The 21863-nt window shown below is 30.7% G+C and overlaps 1 protein-coding gene across 2 annotated transcripts in view; it reads right to left on the reverse strand.

Annotated features, from left to right (window-relative positions):
* The window catches only part of LOC128985843 (ras-related and estrogen-regulated growth inhibitor), a 69530-nt gene extending 48503 nt beyond the window's left edge, over window positions 1-21027 (reverse strand). The window contains exons 1-2 of one of the 2 annotated variants that reach the window (XM_054405776.1): window positions 20904-21027; window positions 10887-11024 (exon numbers count right to left, since the gene is read on the reverse strand). In XM_054405776.1, the coding sequence (XP_054261751.1) occupies window positions 10887-10998 (112 nt within the window). In that variant the 5' untranslated portion in view covers window positions 10999-11024; window positions 20904-21027. Of the gene's footprint in view, window positions 1-10886; window positions 11025-20899 lie in introns of both variants that reach the window. The other variant, XM_054405775.1, reaches the window with a different exon arrangement.
* Between the last annotated feature and the right edge of the window lie 836 nt (window positions 21028-21863).

The following is a 21863-nucleotide window of genomic DNA, read 5'->3' on the forward strand; positions in this document are numbered from 1 at the left end:
CCTACACTCATCTCCATCTATACTTGGCTTAAAATACCTACTTTGTATGGTCGCCATTTCTTAGAACAGTATTAACAATATTAACAGTATTTGACACATTCCATCCCCATTTAATGGTTGTCACCAGTTTTTTAAATTGAAATCGTCGTAGTTTATGTGAGCCGCCGACAGACTGTGCTTATGTAAATGACTGATTTATGTCGAAAACACGAACTTTTTTACCAAGTTAAAGTGATAGAACGACTTATTGTGAGCTAAAAACAATGGTTATGGCCAATCAAATATATCAGCAACAAAAAATAGTTAGAAAATACAATATATTAGTCGATGTGGATAAAGATTAATTACCTACTCATAAAAAGGAACTCAGGCCTTCTGATAGAGCACGAGACTTCTATAATGGCTGATTTGATTTGAATCCGACTGATATCCAAATTAGGTGTAGTTTCGTAACTACGTCATGACCGAGGGGTTCAGAAACTACTTTGAGATGTAAGCACCTAAGTCTCTAACACTAGGAGAATAAGGGAACTCACTAAACCAGAAGCCTAGAGTGATTTTAAATATGTGAAATAATTTAGTCGTATTTTTGAAATATTCTAGATAACTCTATCAAGCAAGATGGGCACTTAACATGTGTTTAAACAGGATTATCCCTACTAAACCACTGGAAACCATCACAAACACATTACCACCGTCCTAATAATAGGAAAGAAAACATAATGGATTATTGATTGTCAATATGAAAGCATTCGTGCAAATAATGTTTTAATTTATATGCAGATTGGTTAATGGATCGTAAACACTATTTTCAGATTTATTTTTTGCTAAGACGAAAAAAGGGCCTTAACATTATTACATGAATTACTCAATACGAAATCCTCGGCATTCGTTTGGTTTCTTTATCAAATCATCGATTAAGGTGCTGGCAGTGTAACACATCGTTACTCAATATCAATTCGTACATTTGACAGTAGTTTATAACAAATTCATAGAGTTAATAAAAAATGCGCCGCTATAAAATACGCAGTTTTGTCACACTAAGTCGATTTTTTAAACTGGTTTTGAAATTTAGAATACACAATCCCAGCTGTTTTCACCTAATTGGGTTTGGTTTAGTGTGTAAGTTTATTCAAACAACCACAGGACACAGTTTTTTTTATATCAATGATATTAAAATTCGTATATTCTTAATCCAAACTATTTGATTTCCCAAGCCTGAATCAGGGAGGTTTTACTTGTAAATACAAATTCCATTAGTTATTTTAGCCATTTTATGAGAACGTAAAAAAAGACATAAATTAATTTTTTGGAAAAAATATAAATCATCCCTTAGATGAGAGATCCCAATGACACTTTATCTTGACATATTTTGGTTGGCCGAATTTAATTCGTTAAAATAATAAATGATCCAGATTTCCAACTTAAGATAAATCTGCAAAACAAACATTCCTAACAAACTTGGTTATCTGACGAGTAAGTTATTGTCTCAGAATTACTGTTCAGGAAGATTTCTCAACAGAGTTTAAACTTTAAGATTGTATTAATTATTCCATTTAAACGAGAAAGGCCTTTTGTAAAACTTTTTCCTGAAGTTTTGTTGAACAGCCACAAAGGTTCCAATTAAAAAAAAAATTAGAACATAACTGTTTTATTTCTTTGTAGTAGTCATGTGAAAAACAAATAATGTCAAAGTCGATGTATTAGTCAAGAAAAAAAATAAATTCACCTGTTTAGTTTTGCACCATTATTATTCTAAACACCGGTGCTATCAATTATCAATTATCAAAATGCTATTCATTAGTAAAAGGATAACATGGCGTATAGTAGAATACTTAATTTGGAAAACTATGTAAATACAATTTATAAAATAGTTTGCAAAATAAAAAATCTAAATAAAACTGTAGGAAACGATTTATCGGCAGTCACCGAGCTCTTAATTGTTATAAAACCCACAAATCAAGATTGTTCCCTTCAGGAATTGTTGGCCAATACGACTGTGTCTGACTTGAACTTAATTGAAATTGAATCCAGTTCCTTGTAAACTTTAGACCACAACTAACTTTGTTGGAGGCTTTGACACGGATGTTTACAAGAATCGGTTTAGTTTATTTGTAACAATTTACATTGTTATGGAAATTAACAATCAATTTTTGCATGGATATTATTTTAGTCATTTTACGTTTTCCTGTCAAATAAACACCAGACAAATTTTGAGTAAGCTTTATAGATTGCCAAGACAACCAAGGCGTATTTAAGCTAATTTTGGTGTGTTTAACTATATTGATTTGATTCTTTACAAGCTGCTATACCCGTGCTTTGCAACAGGAAGAAAATGTGACCTAGAGAGCTATTAAAGTGGTGCTGCTTTAAAATACAGCAACTCTATGATTAAGTTTGAAAATATAAACTGATTTAAAAGCGTAAACCTACTTGTTATATAGGCCTATCATTAAAAAATTGCTAATTTCCTTTTTAAAGATATTTATTTGTAAATTATTTATTGATATTAATTTCTTATTGTTATATATTGTATTGTGAGTGCATAACCTAATAGTTATAATTTCTTCAGCAAGTTGAACTTTTACCATATTTATTATTTATTATGCATGTCAAGAATTCGTTGTAATAATATTAATGCTGCAATTTGGGCTTATCTTGTTATGCATCATTGAAATAAAATAAATAAACAAATTGATTAGAAATAAACTTTTTTATACAGTATAATGTGATGGTTTTGCCACTGAACAGCTAATTTTTAGTCTAGTTGCATTGGTAAAAGAAGTTTTATCGAAATGGTTTGTTGGAGGCTAGTTTCTTACCTAGTCAATTCTATCCGTTTAACCTATTTTTGGCTTAAAATATTAACCAGTTTAAGTTGAGTTTGCGCTACAAAATGAAAAATTGCAGCATTATCAAATAGGTAAGGTCATATAATGGATGAATGGTCGGGATTTAAGCTCGAACCATCAAATCTCGTAAAATAACCTCTGAAATTATGGTTTATACAATGATTCATAAATCAGTTGCTTTATGTTAGCTTTACTTAAGGCCAAAAGACCAACGCAACCTGCGTCCCATTTCAAAACTGAATACTTTATCAGACTTTTCATTGAGGTGACTTTATGCTTTACCTCACAACCAAAATAAATCGCACCCACTTTATAATATGTAAAATATACATTTTTCGGACCGAAGTTCCAATTTAGCTCACAATAATGTTTTTTTTATCACTTATTTAATAACTATTTTTCAACATTATTCCAAAGCCTCAAAGTCATCACGGTACATTACATAGCGCTCAATTCTAATCATTTACCCATCAGTAATAAGGAGCAATCGATAAATCGATTAAAATGTATTCATTCGAGCACAACCTTGGAAATAATCACCCATTTGGATGCAGATTGCTTATGAATGTTATTAAAATATTGTCGGTTTGAATATCGTTTGTTTGCGCAGTATAACTATTTAAAGATACAAGTTATATATAGGATATGACGCAATCAATCTTATGCTTATTAATGTTAATAGTTAAGAAAAGATAAATGAACATAAAGACTTTTAAAATTTGTTCACAGATTTCGCTAAAGAAATTAGCAACGATTAATAAAAATGTCGTTAGTCACTATTGTGTTTATCGTCGCAAGCTTTATATTTTACTACTGAATACTTCTTCATTTCATTTCACTACAATATATTCCATTCATCGATATTTAGAGACACTGTAATGCTACTACTAAAATATACAAACTATTCATCCATTCAAATCCAAATATTTAAATATACATATCGATAAAGGGGTATTTATTAACAATAATGTATCAAACTTATCACTGATAAAAACAATTACATTTTATAAACAAAATGATCATTTTTAAGCCGAACTACTTTATCGAAAAAAAAACACCGATAAAGAAAAGGAAAAACGTACAGCTACTCCGATTGTACCTCTTAAAACAACAAATTTTGATACATGCATTGTAAGGCTAAAGTACTATTTGTCTCTAAATTTAAAAATAATCGGCCATAGTAGAGGTCATCTTTATTGTTACTGTATTCGGAACACATATAAAGTTCATCCACTGCTTATGCTGAAAAAATATGTAGTTCTGATAAGTAAATTCATACTTTATACTTTTATACTTTACTTTTCTTTGAAATGGCGACTAGGCCTATACATACAAAGTAGGTATTTTAAGCCAAGTATGAATGGAGATGAGTGTAGGATGAGTGGCGCGATCTTGTAGTCCTGTTAGTGACTAAAACCGACATATTCCTTAGACACAGATGTTAATTAATAGCCCATACAGCTAATGGCAACTAAGGGACCTACAGTTTATAGTGGAATCCGAACCACATTTTTTCCTTTTAGTATATACGAATTGGTCTAATTATCAGATAGTACTGCGGATTACGTAATCGTAAGGTTACCTGTTTGAATTTGTCTTTTCGGAACTAACTTATAAAGGTTAACGAAAGTTTCATTTCGTGAGTTGGTTACCTCATAAAATAATGTAATATGAGGAACCGCAATAACCTCACTTCTGGCAGTTAAACTTGAGCTCGTTTTAAAAAGGTTTTTAGAACCCAATAAGTGACCAGTGGTATCCCCTTCATTTAGTGGTGAAGTATACTTGGCTAATCAGTAATCGTAAATAATTTTCATTATGACAATGTTTTTAATATTTTAGGTAAAAAGGATGATTTATAAATTTAAGTACATGGAAATAGATCTTAAGGTCTAAAAAATAGTGATTGTTTTATCGAGTATTATCTAACATTGCTGCGGAAATTGAACACTGAATAAATACAGTAACTATTAATTCGGGGGTTTTTACGATTGCAGTTAAAATAACGGGGCTATCACAATGAATTATAAAAGAACAATTATAAAATGGACACTGCTGGTCTAGTGATTATAACTAGGGGCCTTTGTCCTGAAAACCGGGTTTAAATTTTGTCATAGATGTGTTAACCACATAGATGTATAATAGATGTGTTGCGTCCACTGGTTTGGAGTCCCTAAGTTGTATTTTTTTGTATGTCCGCATATCTTAAAATATTTTCTCTTAGGGTGAAAACACATTCTTTCATTAAAATCCATGTTTCTATCCCTTGATCTGTTGTATATAATGTAAGATAAAATTACTCTCGTTTAATGTTTGCTGTGTACTTTATTCTAGTTTCTTTGTGCCTTATTTACCCTTGAAAATGTTAACTGGTTAACTTTACAAGTACCCGAAGCTGACATCGGTCTTTTAACACCGAAAAATGTTCTAAATTGAAATATTTTGTTGAGCTGTGGAGGGAATTACCTAAGTTATTTATTCTTAAATTCTTCCTAATCAAGAAAATAATTTGTCTTTGCTCGAATACGTTTTACAGAATTATTTATAGCATCAAATTACACTCATATCGATTCTAGTGATATTTATAAATATACTTATAAAATAAAAACCGAGTTTTTACCGTAGCAGTTAACCAATTCTCTAAGTTTTAAACATAATGTACTTGTATTTAATTTATACCAGTATTTATAAGCCCCTTGTTTATACACCAGTTAATGATCTCTGCCAACTAAGAGGTTTATATTCACAAAGGTGGAACGAAATAATTAACACTCTTAATGTATAGTTTAAACCCTGCTGAGACATCTTCCAAAACAATAACTCTAAATAATGATTCACTTACATTTGAGAGTTTCTTGGACAAACCTCTTGGAGTATTTGTGTAATGTTAACTAAATCATTTATTAATATTTTAAAGATTTAGCGAAATATATTTATTTAGGATACCTGTGCTCTTTTATGGTGAAATACTGTACTTTGAAATTTAGAGTTTTTTCTTTTGTTAAAATGTTTAACTTTTTATGTTCAAGGAATATAATGAACATAAACTTTGCCTTTACCCAGTGCTCCGTGCCTTATGTACACCCAGTGTTTATAATTAGCATTGGTGAACTCAATTATGGCTTTTATACTGAAAATACGAATGTGAGAGCCAAAGGACAATGTCCATATATCTTGACTCGCATTTTCTACGAAATTCCACACATTTCAACAAAGTTGCTCGCGATAAAGACCCGGAGTTTACCGCTACTGTTGACAACATGAGTGTTACTGGAGTAGTAAAGTAAACTGACGAACTGAGACGTTGAAAAGGTGGAAGAAACATAAGTGTGTGTTCTGAGGTCTGAGTTGGAACGCGTCCAACCCTTCATACAGGAGTTGGGTGTTTCAATCCGAATCTTGAAATTTTTTACAGAACTGGGATTATTTTCCTCTAAATTTATTTAAGGTCTTAGTGTTGGAATATTGAAAAGTTGAGTAATACTAGGAAAAATTCGGCAACACTTGAAAAAAGACAACAATCCTGTGGAAAGCTAAGCGAAATTCTTACAAGTTTAGTAATCTTGTGAAAATCTTAGGTAGGGAATAACACGTTTTCAGAAAACGGTAAATAATTCAGTAATGCCATACCTCCGTAACTACATGTACGTAACTTCTCATGTGTAAATAAATTTCAGTAATGAATGATTTACTAATACTGTGGAAAGTTAGGTAAAATATGAAATATCACTAAAAATACGAACAGTAAGGCAAGTGAAGTGGTACATAGGCTTGTTAATAGATTCGTATGTTTATTAATATTATAATTATTTGCTCAGTAATACAATGGAAACTGAGCATACAGTGCAATGTATAATGCAATAATATTGTTAATAGTTTATTTTTGCTTTTGTTTGTGTCCTCCTACGGCATTGGAACTTTGAGGGTTTTTTTTTTTTAATCAAAGGGTAAAAAATTTGGCCTTACGATCAAACGTTGACCTTGGGTTGCATCATCAAGCTTTAGCCCAATTTTAAATTTTGATCCAAAATCAGAACGAACCAGCGACTTTTAGATTTGAAAGTGAGCACTATAACCACTGCGCAATATACTATGTACCAGTTCATACTTGTGTATTATTATTGTATACATGCAATACTAACTTTAACCACTTGGTAAAAGATTATAAAGCTATGCAATTTTGAAATTGGTTCCTTAATTAGACTCTACAACAACGAAAATTGGTTTCATTTAGAGATTACAGGTTTTTACATATTGTGTCTTAATTTAATGTATTTTTAATAATTGTAATTTCATAAACTTATTTATAATGACACAATCTGGTCACTGGAACCATAGACTTAGTGCGTGAACGAATAAAATACATACAAAACAAAATACACAAACAATTTTCACTGGAGAGATTAGTACAGATTTAAGCAAATAATAAACTTACAGTAGTGTGAACAATCATAAATCAGTCATCAGGGTGTGGTCTAGAGGTGATTCGTCATGCAATGGCGTTTACATTGTGTTCTGGCAGTGATAATGTGAATTGATATTTACCACAGATGCACTAATAACATAGTTTAAACATACTCCTCATAGTTTCACCTGGTGGTTAGGTGGTTTTTATCACCTTTGCCTAGATCCAATTTTAAGTTTGGTTCTGCTTGGTTCATAAGAAGTTTGTTTTTGCTATTATTGTATTCCTTAGTATTTAATCAATGGTTTGAAAATTGTATCGAATAAAGTTGAGGTGTGAGTTTTGAATATAAGAGAAAAATGTATGTAGTTGATATTAGGGATCTCAAACGTCACCAGCAAGCGCTCATAAAACAGATTCAGAGGTGCATGGTGAAAAGACTACTTGTACTTAATCAAATCCAACTTTTGTACATTGGTAATAATTTTAAACACCTTTCAACATACAGTAATTAGATAGGAATCATACTCTTTTAATCTTCGTAAAAATGAAATCGTTATTTAAATTTGAAAAATGAAAGTGCAAATTAATAGTTTACATTATTCGTTCAAACACAATAACATTTTTAATAATTTTTAAAATCACTTGTCAGGTTTTAAATTAATGGTTCTACCGTATAAGAAATTACGATTTGTATAGTTACACCAATGAATACAGAACTTGTATTACAAAACTAACCTATTATTATACTGTATACTGAATGGTAACGTATGCACGTAGCCGTATGTTCAAAGATTTTATTCTTTTCGAGAACAACTTCATGACTCTGTTATTTTTATTTTGAAACAATAATTCCAGGTTTCTACCTTTTCCTCGGTCTAAGCGGGCCAAATTTTTTTATTAGTTGGATTAAACTAAATTAACCACTTTGCTAACTCGTACGTTATATTCGTGTGTATATACTTTATTTGTATACACTTTATTGATATACTTACTAGACATTTACTAAACTAAAATTGTATAAAGGAAGTAAATTCGTTGATCGTTTCTCAAAAACAAGTTTTACATTTCACTCTATTTATATCTTAACAAACTACAGTAAATTTTATAATAAACTTTGATAAAGTGAGGTCCTTATGTTACATCAGGCTTTGTTTGACATGGACCGAACAAAGGTGATATAACCAACAGTAGAGGTGTTTGAAAACCATCAACATTGTTATCCTATGTTGACATTGACCATAGAACACTTCTTACATTACACTGACTGGCTGGGTTAAATGTTGGTGAAATTTCCACCATTAAATCTCGATGCTAACGGTTCAAATCCAGGAAGGGTCAATCAAAACAAATCAAAATGGATTGATCGATTCGAATCAGCACCTAACTAAATTGACCAAAATAATTGAACCAAGCCTAATTAAATTATTACTAGTGGCTTGTAGGGGCAATAGCCCCTATATATATGTAATATATTCTAATAATTATTTTGTACAAATTATTAGTCTCATGGGTTACCGTACCCTAACTTGAATTATCGTTAAAATTTTTGTATATTATAATAATGTATAATAGTTATCACATACCTGCATAATTCATTTTTATGTCTACTCTGTTTAGGATAAAAATTCGGGAGGACTCTTCATGTGGTGTGTTTATAACATAAATTTTCTAATCATAATACAACAAAATAACATTTTCAATAATAATCTTTATGACTATTAATTAAATATATATACATTTCTTTGAATATAGACAAATTCACTTAGAAAAACACAACACATAGAGATAATGTCATCTTCCAAATTGTAAAATACTAATTCTGTAACAAAATCTCTCTGAAAACAACATTTGTTGTATAATATCCATTTTGGTCCATTCCTTGGTCTTTATTTGGTTCTACAGTATTACTATTTTAACGTCATCTGGCCGCTTTACCCGGCTAAATGCAACATAAAGTTGACCATGGGTAAACACTGGGTTTTTTTTTTCAAATAAATGCCAACTTTTGAGAAGGTTTGGCCTTGCGCTTTATTTATAGTAATAGCGAAAGCTAATCGCAATAGGAATTGAATCCTTGTAAATTTAAAGGGCATATTAGGATCTGTAGATATTAGTTTTATTTTTGGCATGGAAAATATGTTCCCTTTGCCTACTCCAGTAATTACTTCTAACTTTACACTTTTTTCAGACATACCCAACACAACCAATCGTACTCCATTAACTAATCCTTTTAAAACTAATTTGTGTGGTGGCATTCCAGATGGTGTAATTGAATTTATAAACTCAATTGGTATGTTCAACCTCTCTGTAGGGTCTTCTGAAACTACTTCATCATTACTGTAGTATTCCTTATAGTCTCCTTCGATGATTTTTAATACTTCTTTATTTAAATCATCACATTGTTCATTTAAAGGACATACAATTATTTTTGATTGGAGTAGTTTTGAATATTTTATGGATTTATTGAGTTGCCATAAACAATTGCACAATCAGACAGAACAAAGTTATCTTGAATGTCAATTGCCGGTGTTGCCCTATTGCTCTCTAAGGTTCCATTACCTAAGCGTAGAAGCCAATCACAAAATGTTGTTTCATTTTCATTTGCAGCACGCATGTTTACTTTCAAATGTACTATAGTTACATACAGTACATATACATACTACCTTTGACTATTAATACAACTTCTGTAGCCAATAGTCAATGATATTACCATATGCTTTAAATAAAGTAAAACCACATGTTTTAAAGTAAACAAAGCAGACATGATCTAGATTCCCATACTATTTAAATGTGAATTATTTTATTCTGAAATAATTTTTTGGTGCATAATTAAGAAAAATGAATATTTTTCCCCAAAATTTCATGCCCAGACCTTTAAAATGAGACCTCTCCCAGCTTTCTACGGCATCCAGTTCGCTCACAATTTCATTGTAAAATTTTGGGCTTACGGAATTAGATATATAGATTTTTAATCTCCAGAAATTTCAAAATTCACTAGCTTGTGTCAAAGTGCATGCAATAGTTTAGATTAGAACCATATGACCACTACACGCATGTATACGCGTAGGTGCTTATTTTTGAGCAAAGTTGAATGAACGATGAGTGTGGTGTAGACTGAGGTGTGAATTTAGCAAGTATTGTTACTGACTAAAATTAGTCTGGACCATTTATCCGTTGAACATTTCTATACGATAGTAAAATAGCCCAATTATGCAAGTTTGTCTTTTTTTAATTAAAAAAATGTGTATGGTGATTTTCTGTTCTTTGTTTTGAAGTTAATTTTTGGTGATGATGGGTTTTGCATGATCTATCAGATTGTTGTGAAATTTTCCCATTAGGTTAGTAAATAAAAATGTTTCAAAAAGTTTAGGGATCTGAAATCTGACCAATCATGACCCCCTGAGTTTCTCACTTGAGAACCCAAAACGTCTTGAAAACATAGGATTTTAAAAATCGTGATGGAAAATGCCCTCAATAAGTGATAAGTTATTAGTGATGTTTTGCAAAAAGAAATTGAACTAGGTTTACAATTTAACCAACCTATACAAAAGTACGAACATAATGAATATTTTTATGCCAAGATCATCAAATCATAACTAAATTTATTATAGAGTGAAATGACTTACCAGTTTTTCCAACCCCGGTTTGACCCAGAACCATCACCTTGAGAGGTTTATGGCGGGAACACAAGCCAATCTTGCAGAACGGTGACGATTTTGGCGGGCTAACAGTTGACATGGTGGGAATGTCACCTCATCGCGAATCTGAAAACAATTTGACTTTCTCAAACTTTAGGTATTATGCGTTTAAGTACCTATTATAGTAATAAATATTGACTTGGGGTACAGAAATAGCCCTTCATCATCCACTTAAAATCTAAATCGTATTTTGATGAGAGATAACGATCTACAAGTTCTAGACATAACTATGTGTTTCAAGACCTTTTAAGGTAACATTAAAGGTGGCATTGACTTGGTCATAGAAACTGCCCTTATCAACCTATTTTATCAATTAAAGCATATTTAAGCTGGTTTCTACTGTGCTTCTCTCTTTTAGATAACGGAGGACAAGAAGGAGTCTACCAACAGATCGATATATCGTCACAATTGTTTTTAAATGAAAAGAAATAACTAACAAAATGATGTTATGTAAATACACTGAAGGGCTAGCAGACGAAAACACGCGTTAACATTAGAGTGAATTGCTCCGTAAGGATAACAAATCAATAACGGGGTATTTGCAATACGACAAAGTCCCATGGTTCAAAATCCAAAAATGAAAAAAAGTTCGTCTTTGCATTTGTATGATTTATCCTATGAGCGGACATAGAACGTATCCCTTTATATTAAAGATCACTACCCTATTTTGGGGGTTAAATTATAAGGTATAGTTTTGAAATTTATCTTTAAACACAGCTAACAATCACCAGTTTTGAATTACCGGTAACTTAAACTTCATATTACATTATTTTTACATAAGAAAAAATATATGATAGTTTTGTGGAAAATTTACAATTTATTTTAAAAAAAACTTGACTGTCACTTTCAGGCTATCTCACTCTAGATAGCGAATTTTGCCCCATTGTTGTAGTTATCAGACATGTTATTGGCAGCACGAAACAGCAAAGGCTATTCCCAGAAGAGAAATACATCAGTTTAGATGATATAGGTTTACAAGTGGTACGTTGGAGTATGTGATTTTAATAGTAGATAGTAAATAGTGGAGTAATAGAGGTGTATTTAAAATGGGTTTCAAATAAATAATATTACAAATATCTTTCATTTTTCGCAGTTTTATGTATTATATTTGTACTAAATCGTTTATTGGACATTAAAACAAGACTATTGCTATTTTGTACGATTGCTCCTTTGGTATTTGTTTACGTTTTGTACAAATATTTCTATAGCTTAGAATAATTAATAATAGGTTTTATCAACAGTCTTAGTTGCTAATTCCAAACCTTAAATTAAATGAAATAGGATTTATTTTCACAAGGTTTTATGAAATACAAAAAGAATAGTATATATAAGTGTTGCATACACTTATTTAATTACAATTACAATACTCATTTAATCAACAAAACCTTGAAAAATTGAACCTAAAAACCTTTTACCTTCTCACAACCTTTTACCTACAACCTTTTAGAATCTCACAACAACGTCAAACTAATGTAACTAATGTAAAGTGCGTTGTTTAGTGAATGGTGAAATATTCTAAGATGTTTCTCGTATATGAGCAAATCTGAGACAAGATTTTACTCTACCTGAACACTCGCGAGAGCCTTGTTTATGTCAAGGTATAAAACTCTCATTTTACGCAACATTACCTTTACTAATAATGTGATGTGTCTTAGTTTAAAATCTCAGTTAATTGAACTATAAGTATAAGGATGTGTATATACGTACAGCAATTGCTAGATAAAAAATAGTAGGATTAACATGAAAAATAATTTATTTCTACATAGTTAGTTTCAGTTGAGACAGTAGTAACATACATCATTAGGTTCCCTTAGTAAGTAATGTGGTATAATTGAAACTAACTTATGAGAAACTTCATTGAACTCGACATTGGATTATTGACTGTGTTAGAACCACAAATTTTGGTTTCATGTTCTGCGTGTTATTTTCACCTCGTGTTTAAGATTAAATATCAGTAGGCTACATCATGACTGAGGTCTGAAGGTATATACAAAGGTATATACAATTAAATCATATTGTAAAACATGTTCGTTTTAGTGTCTATAATAACAAGATTAGTCCAATTCAAAGTTCTTGGGTAAAATGTAATACTTTATACACATAAACATGTATGGATAATTTTTAAACGTTTAATTTATTTACATGTACAAAAGGCCCAGTTTTCCAAAAGTAACCTCCTTTTCAATATAGGCTAGTCGAAACAAAATTGTACTCATTACTGGTATTTCGAGGGGTAAGTTTATATTGTTCAACGGAAATTATTTAACTAAAACAGGTCATGTAAACGAGGCTTAAAGTGCACTCACGATTATGAAATATTTGAATAGATTGATTTATTTTATCGACAAAAACTGAATGATAATAATTAGGATTTTCCAAATATAATTTTCCACCATCCATTCTACTATCTTAAACAAATAGTCAAATGTAAAACATTTTTGGATTCATTAACTATATTACTATATTACACAATCGGTCATTTTTTTATATGTTAGTAAGGGACAGTTGATAGAAACAATGACTTACGCCAAAATTATTTTCAAACATAACGCAATGCTTAAAATATACAACAACTTGATAGCATAGTTTTTGTACATATAGTTAAACGAGAGAGGTCTAGCATTTTATTTTATTCTTATCTAGTATCACATAATATTCAATAATATTAAACATGTCTAGATTAATGTATACCTAAAATACTAGCCTATTCAACTAATTAAAATTGTATCAAAAAATAATACTCAACAATGAAAAAGTTCTTTAATAAATAATAAAAATATTTCATATGGAAACTAAGTATGATACTTCTTTGTTCACTGATCGCCCAAACCATATACGCAGTATCACCAATGACGTAATATATAGAACCATACATAGTGGGGGTGTCACGTCGAATTAACCCTAATGAAATTGCATCGCAAGCCAACTGAACTGTATTGCAATGTATGTGTGTATTGCATACACCCGAGACTTTGTATTGTGTTTATTGAGAATAGTGTTGCGTGCATTGTTAAAGCAGATTTAGGTAAATGGGAGTTTATACATAAAATTAGCATAATACCGGGGGATACAACGACGTTTACTTAATGAAAAACGTTTTATGTCGGATGAAATTATACAATTAAGAATCGGCGTAGGATGTTAAAATGTTGACAGCTTTGTCGTGACAGCAAATTTTATTGACCATTAACTCAAAAAGTAATTTCAATTTTACTATTTTTCCAACCAAATTGTCTTCACTGCAATAAATCTTATTAATTGCATTTCAGAATAAGCAATTGTAATTATTGTAAAGCAATAATAAATTTAAGGCAATTAGAAACACAAAACATATTTTTGATTCTATAACATTTATATTGAATGTTCTAAAGTGTTTATCAAGAGGTGTATCTGCTTAATACATTTTTTTGGGCTGGTTAAACTTAATTGAGTTCGCAAACCAGCGAAAGTTTTTAAAGTTTTCAGAAATTGCGTTTTTCAAATCTTTTCCTAAAAATGTAAATGCCCAACTTTACCTAGCCATCATGTAGAGCTTAAAAAACAAACAATTTTACACATTGAATCGTTGTTGTAGGATTAAAGGTTACGGAGAACATTCCTAATGACTGTACATTTAACATTTCCCTGGTATTCTTATGGGGAAAATGAATTCTGTTGTTATTTGCTTGTTTATGGGTATAATATAATAAAATATGTAAAATGTATTTATTTCATTCCATACTATTATTATTTTGTTTTGAAAAATCCCTTTCGTAGCAAACATAAGTACTCGTTAAATCGAATATTACTTAAATAGGGCACAATTTAGACTTGTTTATGGAAATATTTTAGTGAAAATTCGATGTAGCTTTAACAAATAAAAAAAAAACTCCCAGTCGTTTTAATGAATAATGGACCAATACAATTATTTGGCAATAGCTACAGAACTGCAGTTTGGAAGTTAGGTGATATATAGGTTTCCAGAACAAGCAAAAACTGTATAACCACTAGAGTCAGTGTGCTCTCTGGGTTTTGTAACACCTTCCAGATTTATGAGTTTCTTACATTGTCTACGAGCTGAAACATTACAAGCTGAAAATAAAAGCTATAGTTGTAATTTTATAAACTATGGAACCGCTAAATATCATGTTTACTTATATTTCTGTGATGTTTAATCTTTTATATCACACCAACCATCTCAGTAACAGGTATAACGTTAGACTGAAGCTCACTTTGTAAGTTAAGTTTAAAAAAACAATTCCTACAGCTGGACAACCCTCGACGATAACTAGTTCCTTCTTTAATATTAGAAGTAAAAGATAATATTAATGAGCAATAGTTCGCTCGAATCTGAGCACCCGTAATCAAAATCTATAAAATTAACATTAATTAATTCTCTTGTTAACTAAAGCAATTAGCTTTTGGTTTCGACAAGCTTTGACCTGACATATTGTTTAATGTGGTGTGACAGGGACTGACCCAACCCAATGTACCGTGATCCTTGCACATTGTCTTTCTCTATTGACAACGAGTCAATAACCACTCTTTTTGATCGGGCGCATATTGTTTGTAAAATTATTAAGTCCGTCGTTAAAAGCATAACGTGTGAAATTGGGTGAAAAATAAGACTTGGGATGGTTTTTTGTCTAACTTCAAAATCTAGGAATGCTCCACTCTAGCCTGGGGCAGCGGCATTATCACACTTGGATAGTCATAATTTGCGGGATTTGAACCCGAGGCCTTGGGGACCAAAATCCCGAGCTTTACGACTTGACCAGCTAACTCTTACAACACTTACGATCGAGAAAGTCAATAAAATACTCCTTTTTTAATCATTAAGTTAGTAATCATTAAACTAAATTCATTTAAAAAAACCCCTAACTACAATTGTAAGCAAATACATGTATATTCGATTTAAGTAAACAAAAGCTCAAGCTAATAATTTGAACTTTTCTTGATAATTACTTCTATTCAATCCAAATTAGTTTCATAAAAATCATAAATAAACAAAAACTTTTTAAGTACTGCAATTTAAAATGTTATTCAATCAAAATAAAAACTTCCGGGCAATATGTTTTAGGTCTACTTGGAATATAGATGTTTGTTAAAAAACTAAATAAACAGGTAGTGCTACCATTAAAATTGGTAATTTTGAACAAAGATAATTTTCAAATCGCGATTTCTATTGAAATTATTATCTTAAACTGGCATTCAACTAATTTACATAATTTATGAATAAATAATAATTGATTAAACTTAATGATGGCTCATTGAATATTCATGAATCGAATATTTACGGCTCGTTACCATTTTTATAGGGAAAGAAATAAATTGTGAATTATCAGCTAAATACGTATTGGCCAAATTATTTAAAGATTATTTTTACGCTTAAATATTATATATGTTGTTAGGATTCAAACAAATTGTAAATTAAATAATTAGGTAAATGTGTTAGTTTGCAAATTTAACTAAATGCAATTTTTTACATTATAAAAATCATAAATTTATCTTTTGAAACGGCACCATAGGGTTTGACTTGTTGTATATACGATGCTATAAGAGGACTATTTCTGAGTATATCCAATAATGATTACGTTACAATAATTATTATCCATCAAATTATATACAAATTATCTTAATCGAATGTCACCATAAAAGAATCTGCTGCATTTTTTTAACAAATCCTTAGATACAATATTGTTATTTGATATACCAAAGTATTAGGTAACCATAGAAACCTGTGCATTTAAAGGTTATTTGGCTCCACTTCCTACTAAAATATTGAGATATGTAGCTAAGTGCTCAAATAGTTATTAGGCAACCAAGCTCACGTTTTTGAGGAATAAACTCTCAATGGACCGATTTAAAAACTTCTCTTTGATGTACATCCATTGATTTACTATAGAACCCGATGTACGCTTCTTCGACTAGAGTCTAGCGTTAAAAATACGTACGAAACTGATTCATAAGCTGTCGAAATATTGAAATAAAACAATATAAAGCCAACTACTGCATTATCTTCGTTACGACTTAAAAAAGGAAACCCTTCTCACTTTCACTACGAAAATATTTGTGTCCAACCCTAAATTACACAAGTATGAGACACATTTACTCTAAAGTTCACGAGTTTTTTGGGTAATACAGATCAACTACCTCAGTAGATGTAAGAAAGGTATTTTTTCCAACAAAAGAAAAAAAATATAAAAAACTTTAACATTATACTTATAGACAGTTGAAGTACGAAAGGTTACTTTATTAAATCCAACTGAGGCACATAAGGAAACCCTTTTGTGGTAACTTTAGAGTCAACCAAGAAACCTATTAGACACTCGATGCATAAAAACACTTAACCCTTCAACTCACAAACTAATTAGGTAACTATGGAAACTTTTGGCATCTTCTTTTACTCGCCAACTATTAAGGTAACTAAGAAACCTGTAACTACCAATAGACTCGCAATGTATGAAATATTTATTCATAAACTCGCAAAAATAAATACTAGTAAGATTAAGGTAACCAAGATAACCTTTTGCTATTAGACTGATGAACAGTTTTACTCTCTAACAGAAAAATTATTGAGACAACTGAACCTTTAAACAAAAGACGCTTTTTATGAAAAATTCCTATTAATGATTTTGTGGTTTTTTTACTATGTACCCAACCTTTCTCAGTGATAGAACTATTCCTTACACACTATTGAGTTTAGTAAGAAACCGTATAATCATAGATTCAATGTAATTTTAGTCTCTAACTAAAAAAATCATTTTGAGGTAAGTAACATAGGCAACATAGGGCTTTCCTTTTGCTACTACACACACAATTTATCAAAAACATTTCTCTCTAACTCACTATCTATTGAGGTAAGCAAGGTGAAGGCAACCGAGGTAACCCGACACCTTCTCTGAGGCCACACTGTGGTATTCTCTGTGCTCGAATTCGATCCACTCGACCGCACTCGCTCATTACCACACACGGGCTTTAGGTTCCACACATTAGGTAAGCGGGGTTGAGCACCAGTTTAGAAAGTGTGCGAAAAACCATATTTGCAAAGTTGTTTTTGGAAAAAAGAGGATTAAAAAATGTAAATTATGTTTTGGACGTACATACGTATTAATTTTAGAAGAATGCGATCTAAAATGTTAGGAAACACTTAGTTGTGTTCGTTTAACTATTTTTGTAGATAGGAAAGGTAGAATTTTCATAAATTTTGTTATTAGTTATTAGTATGAAAATACATATAGAAAACACTATGGGATTTTTTCTAACTATTATTATTAACAGTTAAGTTGTTTTTGTCTTAGCCGTGGAAGTTGGTTTTTCACACTCGTATTAGGGTAGTGTGATACAACAAAAAACTTTTTTTTCTTCTTGTGGTCACCTTTATTTAACCAACTTTGAAACTTTAACACAATTTTACCATTTATAAACGAGTACTCGTATCCTGGTATTTTTACAAGTGGTGAAGCTCCACAGTAAAATCCACCCTGAGGCAATAAAATACAAATGATAATTATATTTAGTCAACCTTAGCGCCCTCAAACGACACCATCGTGAAATAAATACACATAGAAAACAGGATTCACATGTTAAAATTGAATAAGTCTACTTGGTCTATTCAAAGTAAATTAAGATAGAAACTGCGAAATGTTTTAAACGATTAGTTAATTGCGTTATTAAATTTACAAAAGACAAAAATGTAACTTAAGGTTCTCTGAAACGTGATGGACGGGCTTTTGAATAATAAATCCAGAATTAATTAAATTAATTGAAAGCAAATGTTCACAGCACCATTTGAAGCTACTCTTTGAAGTAGTAAGCTCATCTTTTCATATTAACTACGTATTTTAAACCTTCTCTTAATATTACAAGATTTCAAGTGTAAATGATGTGCTTAAGCGAAAGAAAACTTTCTTTTAATGTCTTCTTCGTGCTTAAACCAATTAATTTTATTTGCCTTTTGTTTGCCTGACGATGGCGGAGATCAGTAAATAACCGCCGAAACATATGTAGCAACATCGACACTACATGTTAAGGATTGTCTGACGAGGTATGTTTTAACCATTATGTGTCATATTACGCAATCCTGGGGCTATAAAAATGAATTTTAATTAATTTTAACTTAACAGAATTTCTACAAAGAAGTGGGTTATGAATGTTGACTACCAATAGACTAAAGTGAAGTAGAAAATTTATACAACTATTTTAAGTAACGAATAGCTCGAATAAAAGATTGATTCATTAACGAAAACAAAGTGGTTTTGTATCCAAGCGTTTTCCATGTTATAGTTCATGATTTGTATCATTAATTTATTTAAGTAAACCCCCATATTCGTTCTTAGAGTTTCCCTATAAAGGAGGTACACGTAAATTATATATTTTTTCAATGTAGCATTTTATATCTAGTTTGAAAAATAATCAAATCTAAGGTTTTGTTAAATTAATTTTAGCAGAATGGCATTTCTTGGAAAGATAGTACAACCTTTCACCATTAACACACTATTAAAAACCAGTTAACTCTTAATTTTTTAGCCAATTTAAAAATTTAGATTAGGAAAGTACCATTATTCGGCATCTAATATTATTGGTTTTGTAAAATATCGTTTTCATTCTTATAAATCAGTTTAATAATAACAAACTTGAAGATGCTGTTGTAAATTATAGCATATTTAGTATAGAAAGTGTAGCAAATCAATAGTAATATCAAGGATGTTTAATTATGTTACTGTAATAATGAATTAAATATTTCAAACTTTAGGGTAGATTCTAAGGTCATGTTTTGGCCAGACAAATTACTTCTCTTCAAAATAAAAGGATGAATCAATTTAAAAGTCATCATCAATATATATGTAATGTAAATTAATACTAACAGTATTAATAGAGATATTGAATGTTATCTTGAGCCAAAGCAAATTAAACAAATTATGCACATGCTTTAACTAAAACGTGATGGAATTTTAATACTTATTTTGGATGCATAACATTGGAGAAATAACCAAATCACCAGAGGGAATATTTGTTTGATTTCCAGAAGAAACTTTATATAACAAAACTCGATGAAATGCTTCATTAAGCTGCCGCAAATTAGAAAGAAAAGAAAACTTCTTTATTTTGTGAACAGATTCACTGACTCAGAATCACGATTTACAGAAATCTTCTTTTAATATTTGTATTGTTTGCGTAATAAAAGCTACATAAATAGATCCTTAGTGCAACACGAGTTTCTTTGTTGTTAATGATTGATTTCCGAACAAACATAGCATAACTTGACCTTTTCTGGTAAAAGCTGAAGGGTTCAATGTGTTAAATGTCATTTTTTGGTCATATTACACTCTGTAAATGATTTTAAAAACCGGCATTTAAATATAAAAAATAAGTACGGCAAGTCTCCTTAAAATCATATATAATAGAATAATGTATATGGCTGAACAAAAATATGTTGCAATCACTTAAAGCAGTAGCCAAATTATTGTACAATATTACGTGCTACACATATCATTTCACACCATTCTACCATAGATAAAACATACTCCCTCTACTCTCATCCTTCACTCATGTTGGGGTTAAAATACGCACTTAGGTGGCGTCCCCATCTCAATTATTTGATAATTAATTGATAAAAATTTATGTAAATAATATATTTACACAAAACTTACACTATTTTGTTGGTAGATACGCTAGTGGTAAACATGAGTTTTTAACAGTTGTGGAGTTTTGTTATAATTGATAAATGATATTATTAAAAGTCTTAAAACATTATTTAAATAATCCACACTAAATAAAAATTACTTCCCACACTAAATAAAAATTACTTCAAATTTAGAAGAAGGCAAAATTAAACTATTCCAGTTCTAAAATACTTCGAATCTTAAAAGTTGTAGAGTTTAAAATACTTAGCAAAATTCGTAAAAATATCTCAAGACCTTTGAAATGTCGCTATACATTAAAATATGTAATAAACTTACCTACGTGTAAAATCCAATGTACCTATATGCCTAAAAAGATTGTTTTAAGGAAACAAGCGAGAGTACCAGAGCGCTATCGACGATACTACGGGCTTCAACGGGAAAGTTGAACTGAACTCACCAACCCATCCACCAACTCACACCCACACCCACTGTAAGTCTGCGCACCAACCATCAACAGTTGATGAACAACGTAGAAGGGACAGAGCCCACTTTTAAGACTAATTGTGTAAAAGTTGCGTAGTATTTTGTTATGGCATGTTTTTAAAATTATTATCATTGAGCTAAATAAGATAAAAGTTAAAGTATGGCTTTTCTTTGAGGCTTTTTTCAGGTACCGAAGAAAGTTTTTGGGAGAAGGTTAATAACATTCATTACTTGTTATGTGAGATTTAATTAGCACCCCAAAATCGTTTATATCTTGGTTTTCTTGTAAACGAAAAAATGTTTCTGTTATTTAGATCATTGTCAAAACATACCCACTTGGTAGATTTGTCATCCTTTCTTAAGACAATTTTTTTTTGTTCTGTTCGGTGCACTGTAGAGGTTGTGTTTAATTACAATTTGTTTTTTGTTATTTCAGTCATTTAAAACCTCGTTTGACTCCAAAAAAACTCGTCCTATAAAACCAAACAGTAAAGCATAAATCATTAAATTAACCCTAAAATATTATAATCAAAATTTTGTCGACACTAGCGATCAGTGTCACCGGACATTAACTAGACACGAAAAAAACTTCAAAATTTACAATGAGATAACAATTCTTCTTGTGTTTAAATAGTCTATGCTTATGTAGCAGGACACTCTCTGGTAGTGAACTAACAAGAAAAAGTTTCACGTTTCAAAATAGTACACTGACAATTGATTAAATATACACTAATATAAACTGCGGAAGAGAGTTTTGTAACAAAATATAATCGAGTATTTGATTCTGAATAAAGTTGTTCAGCTGGGGATTTCATTG

Source organism: Macrosteles quadrilineatus, unplaced genomic scaffold (assembly GCF_028750875.1).
Source record: "Macrosteles quadrilineatus isolate MER2022 unplaced genomic scaffold, UCM_ALF_1.0 Scaffold_2__2_contigs__length_208266976, whole genome shotgun sequence".
Classification (NCBI taxonomy): Eukaryota; Metazoa; Arthropoda; class Insecta; order Hemiptera; family Cicadellidae; genus Macrosteles; species Macrosteles quadrilineatus.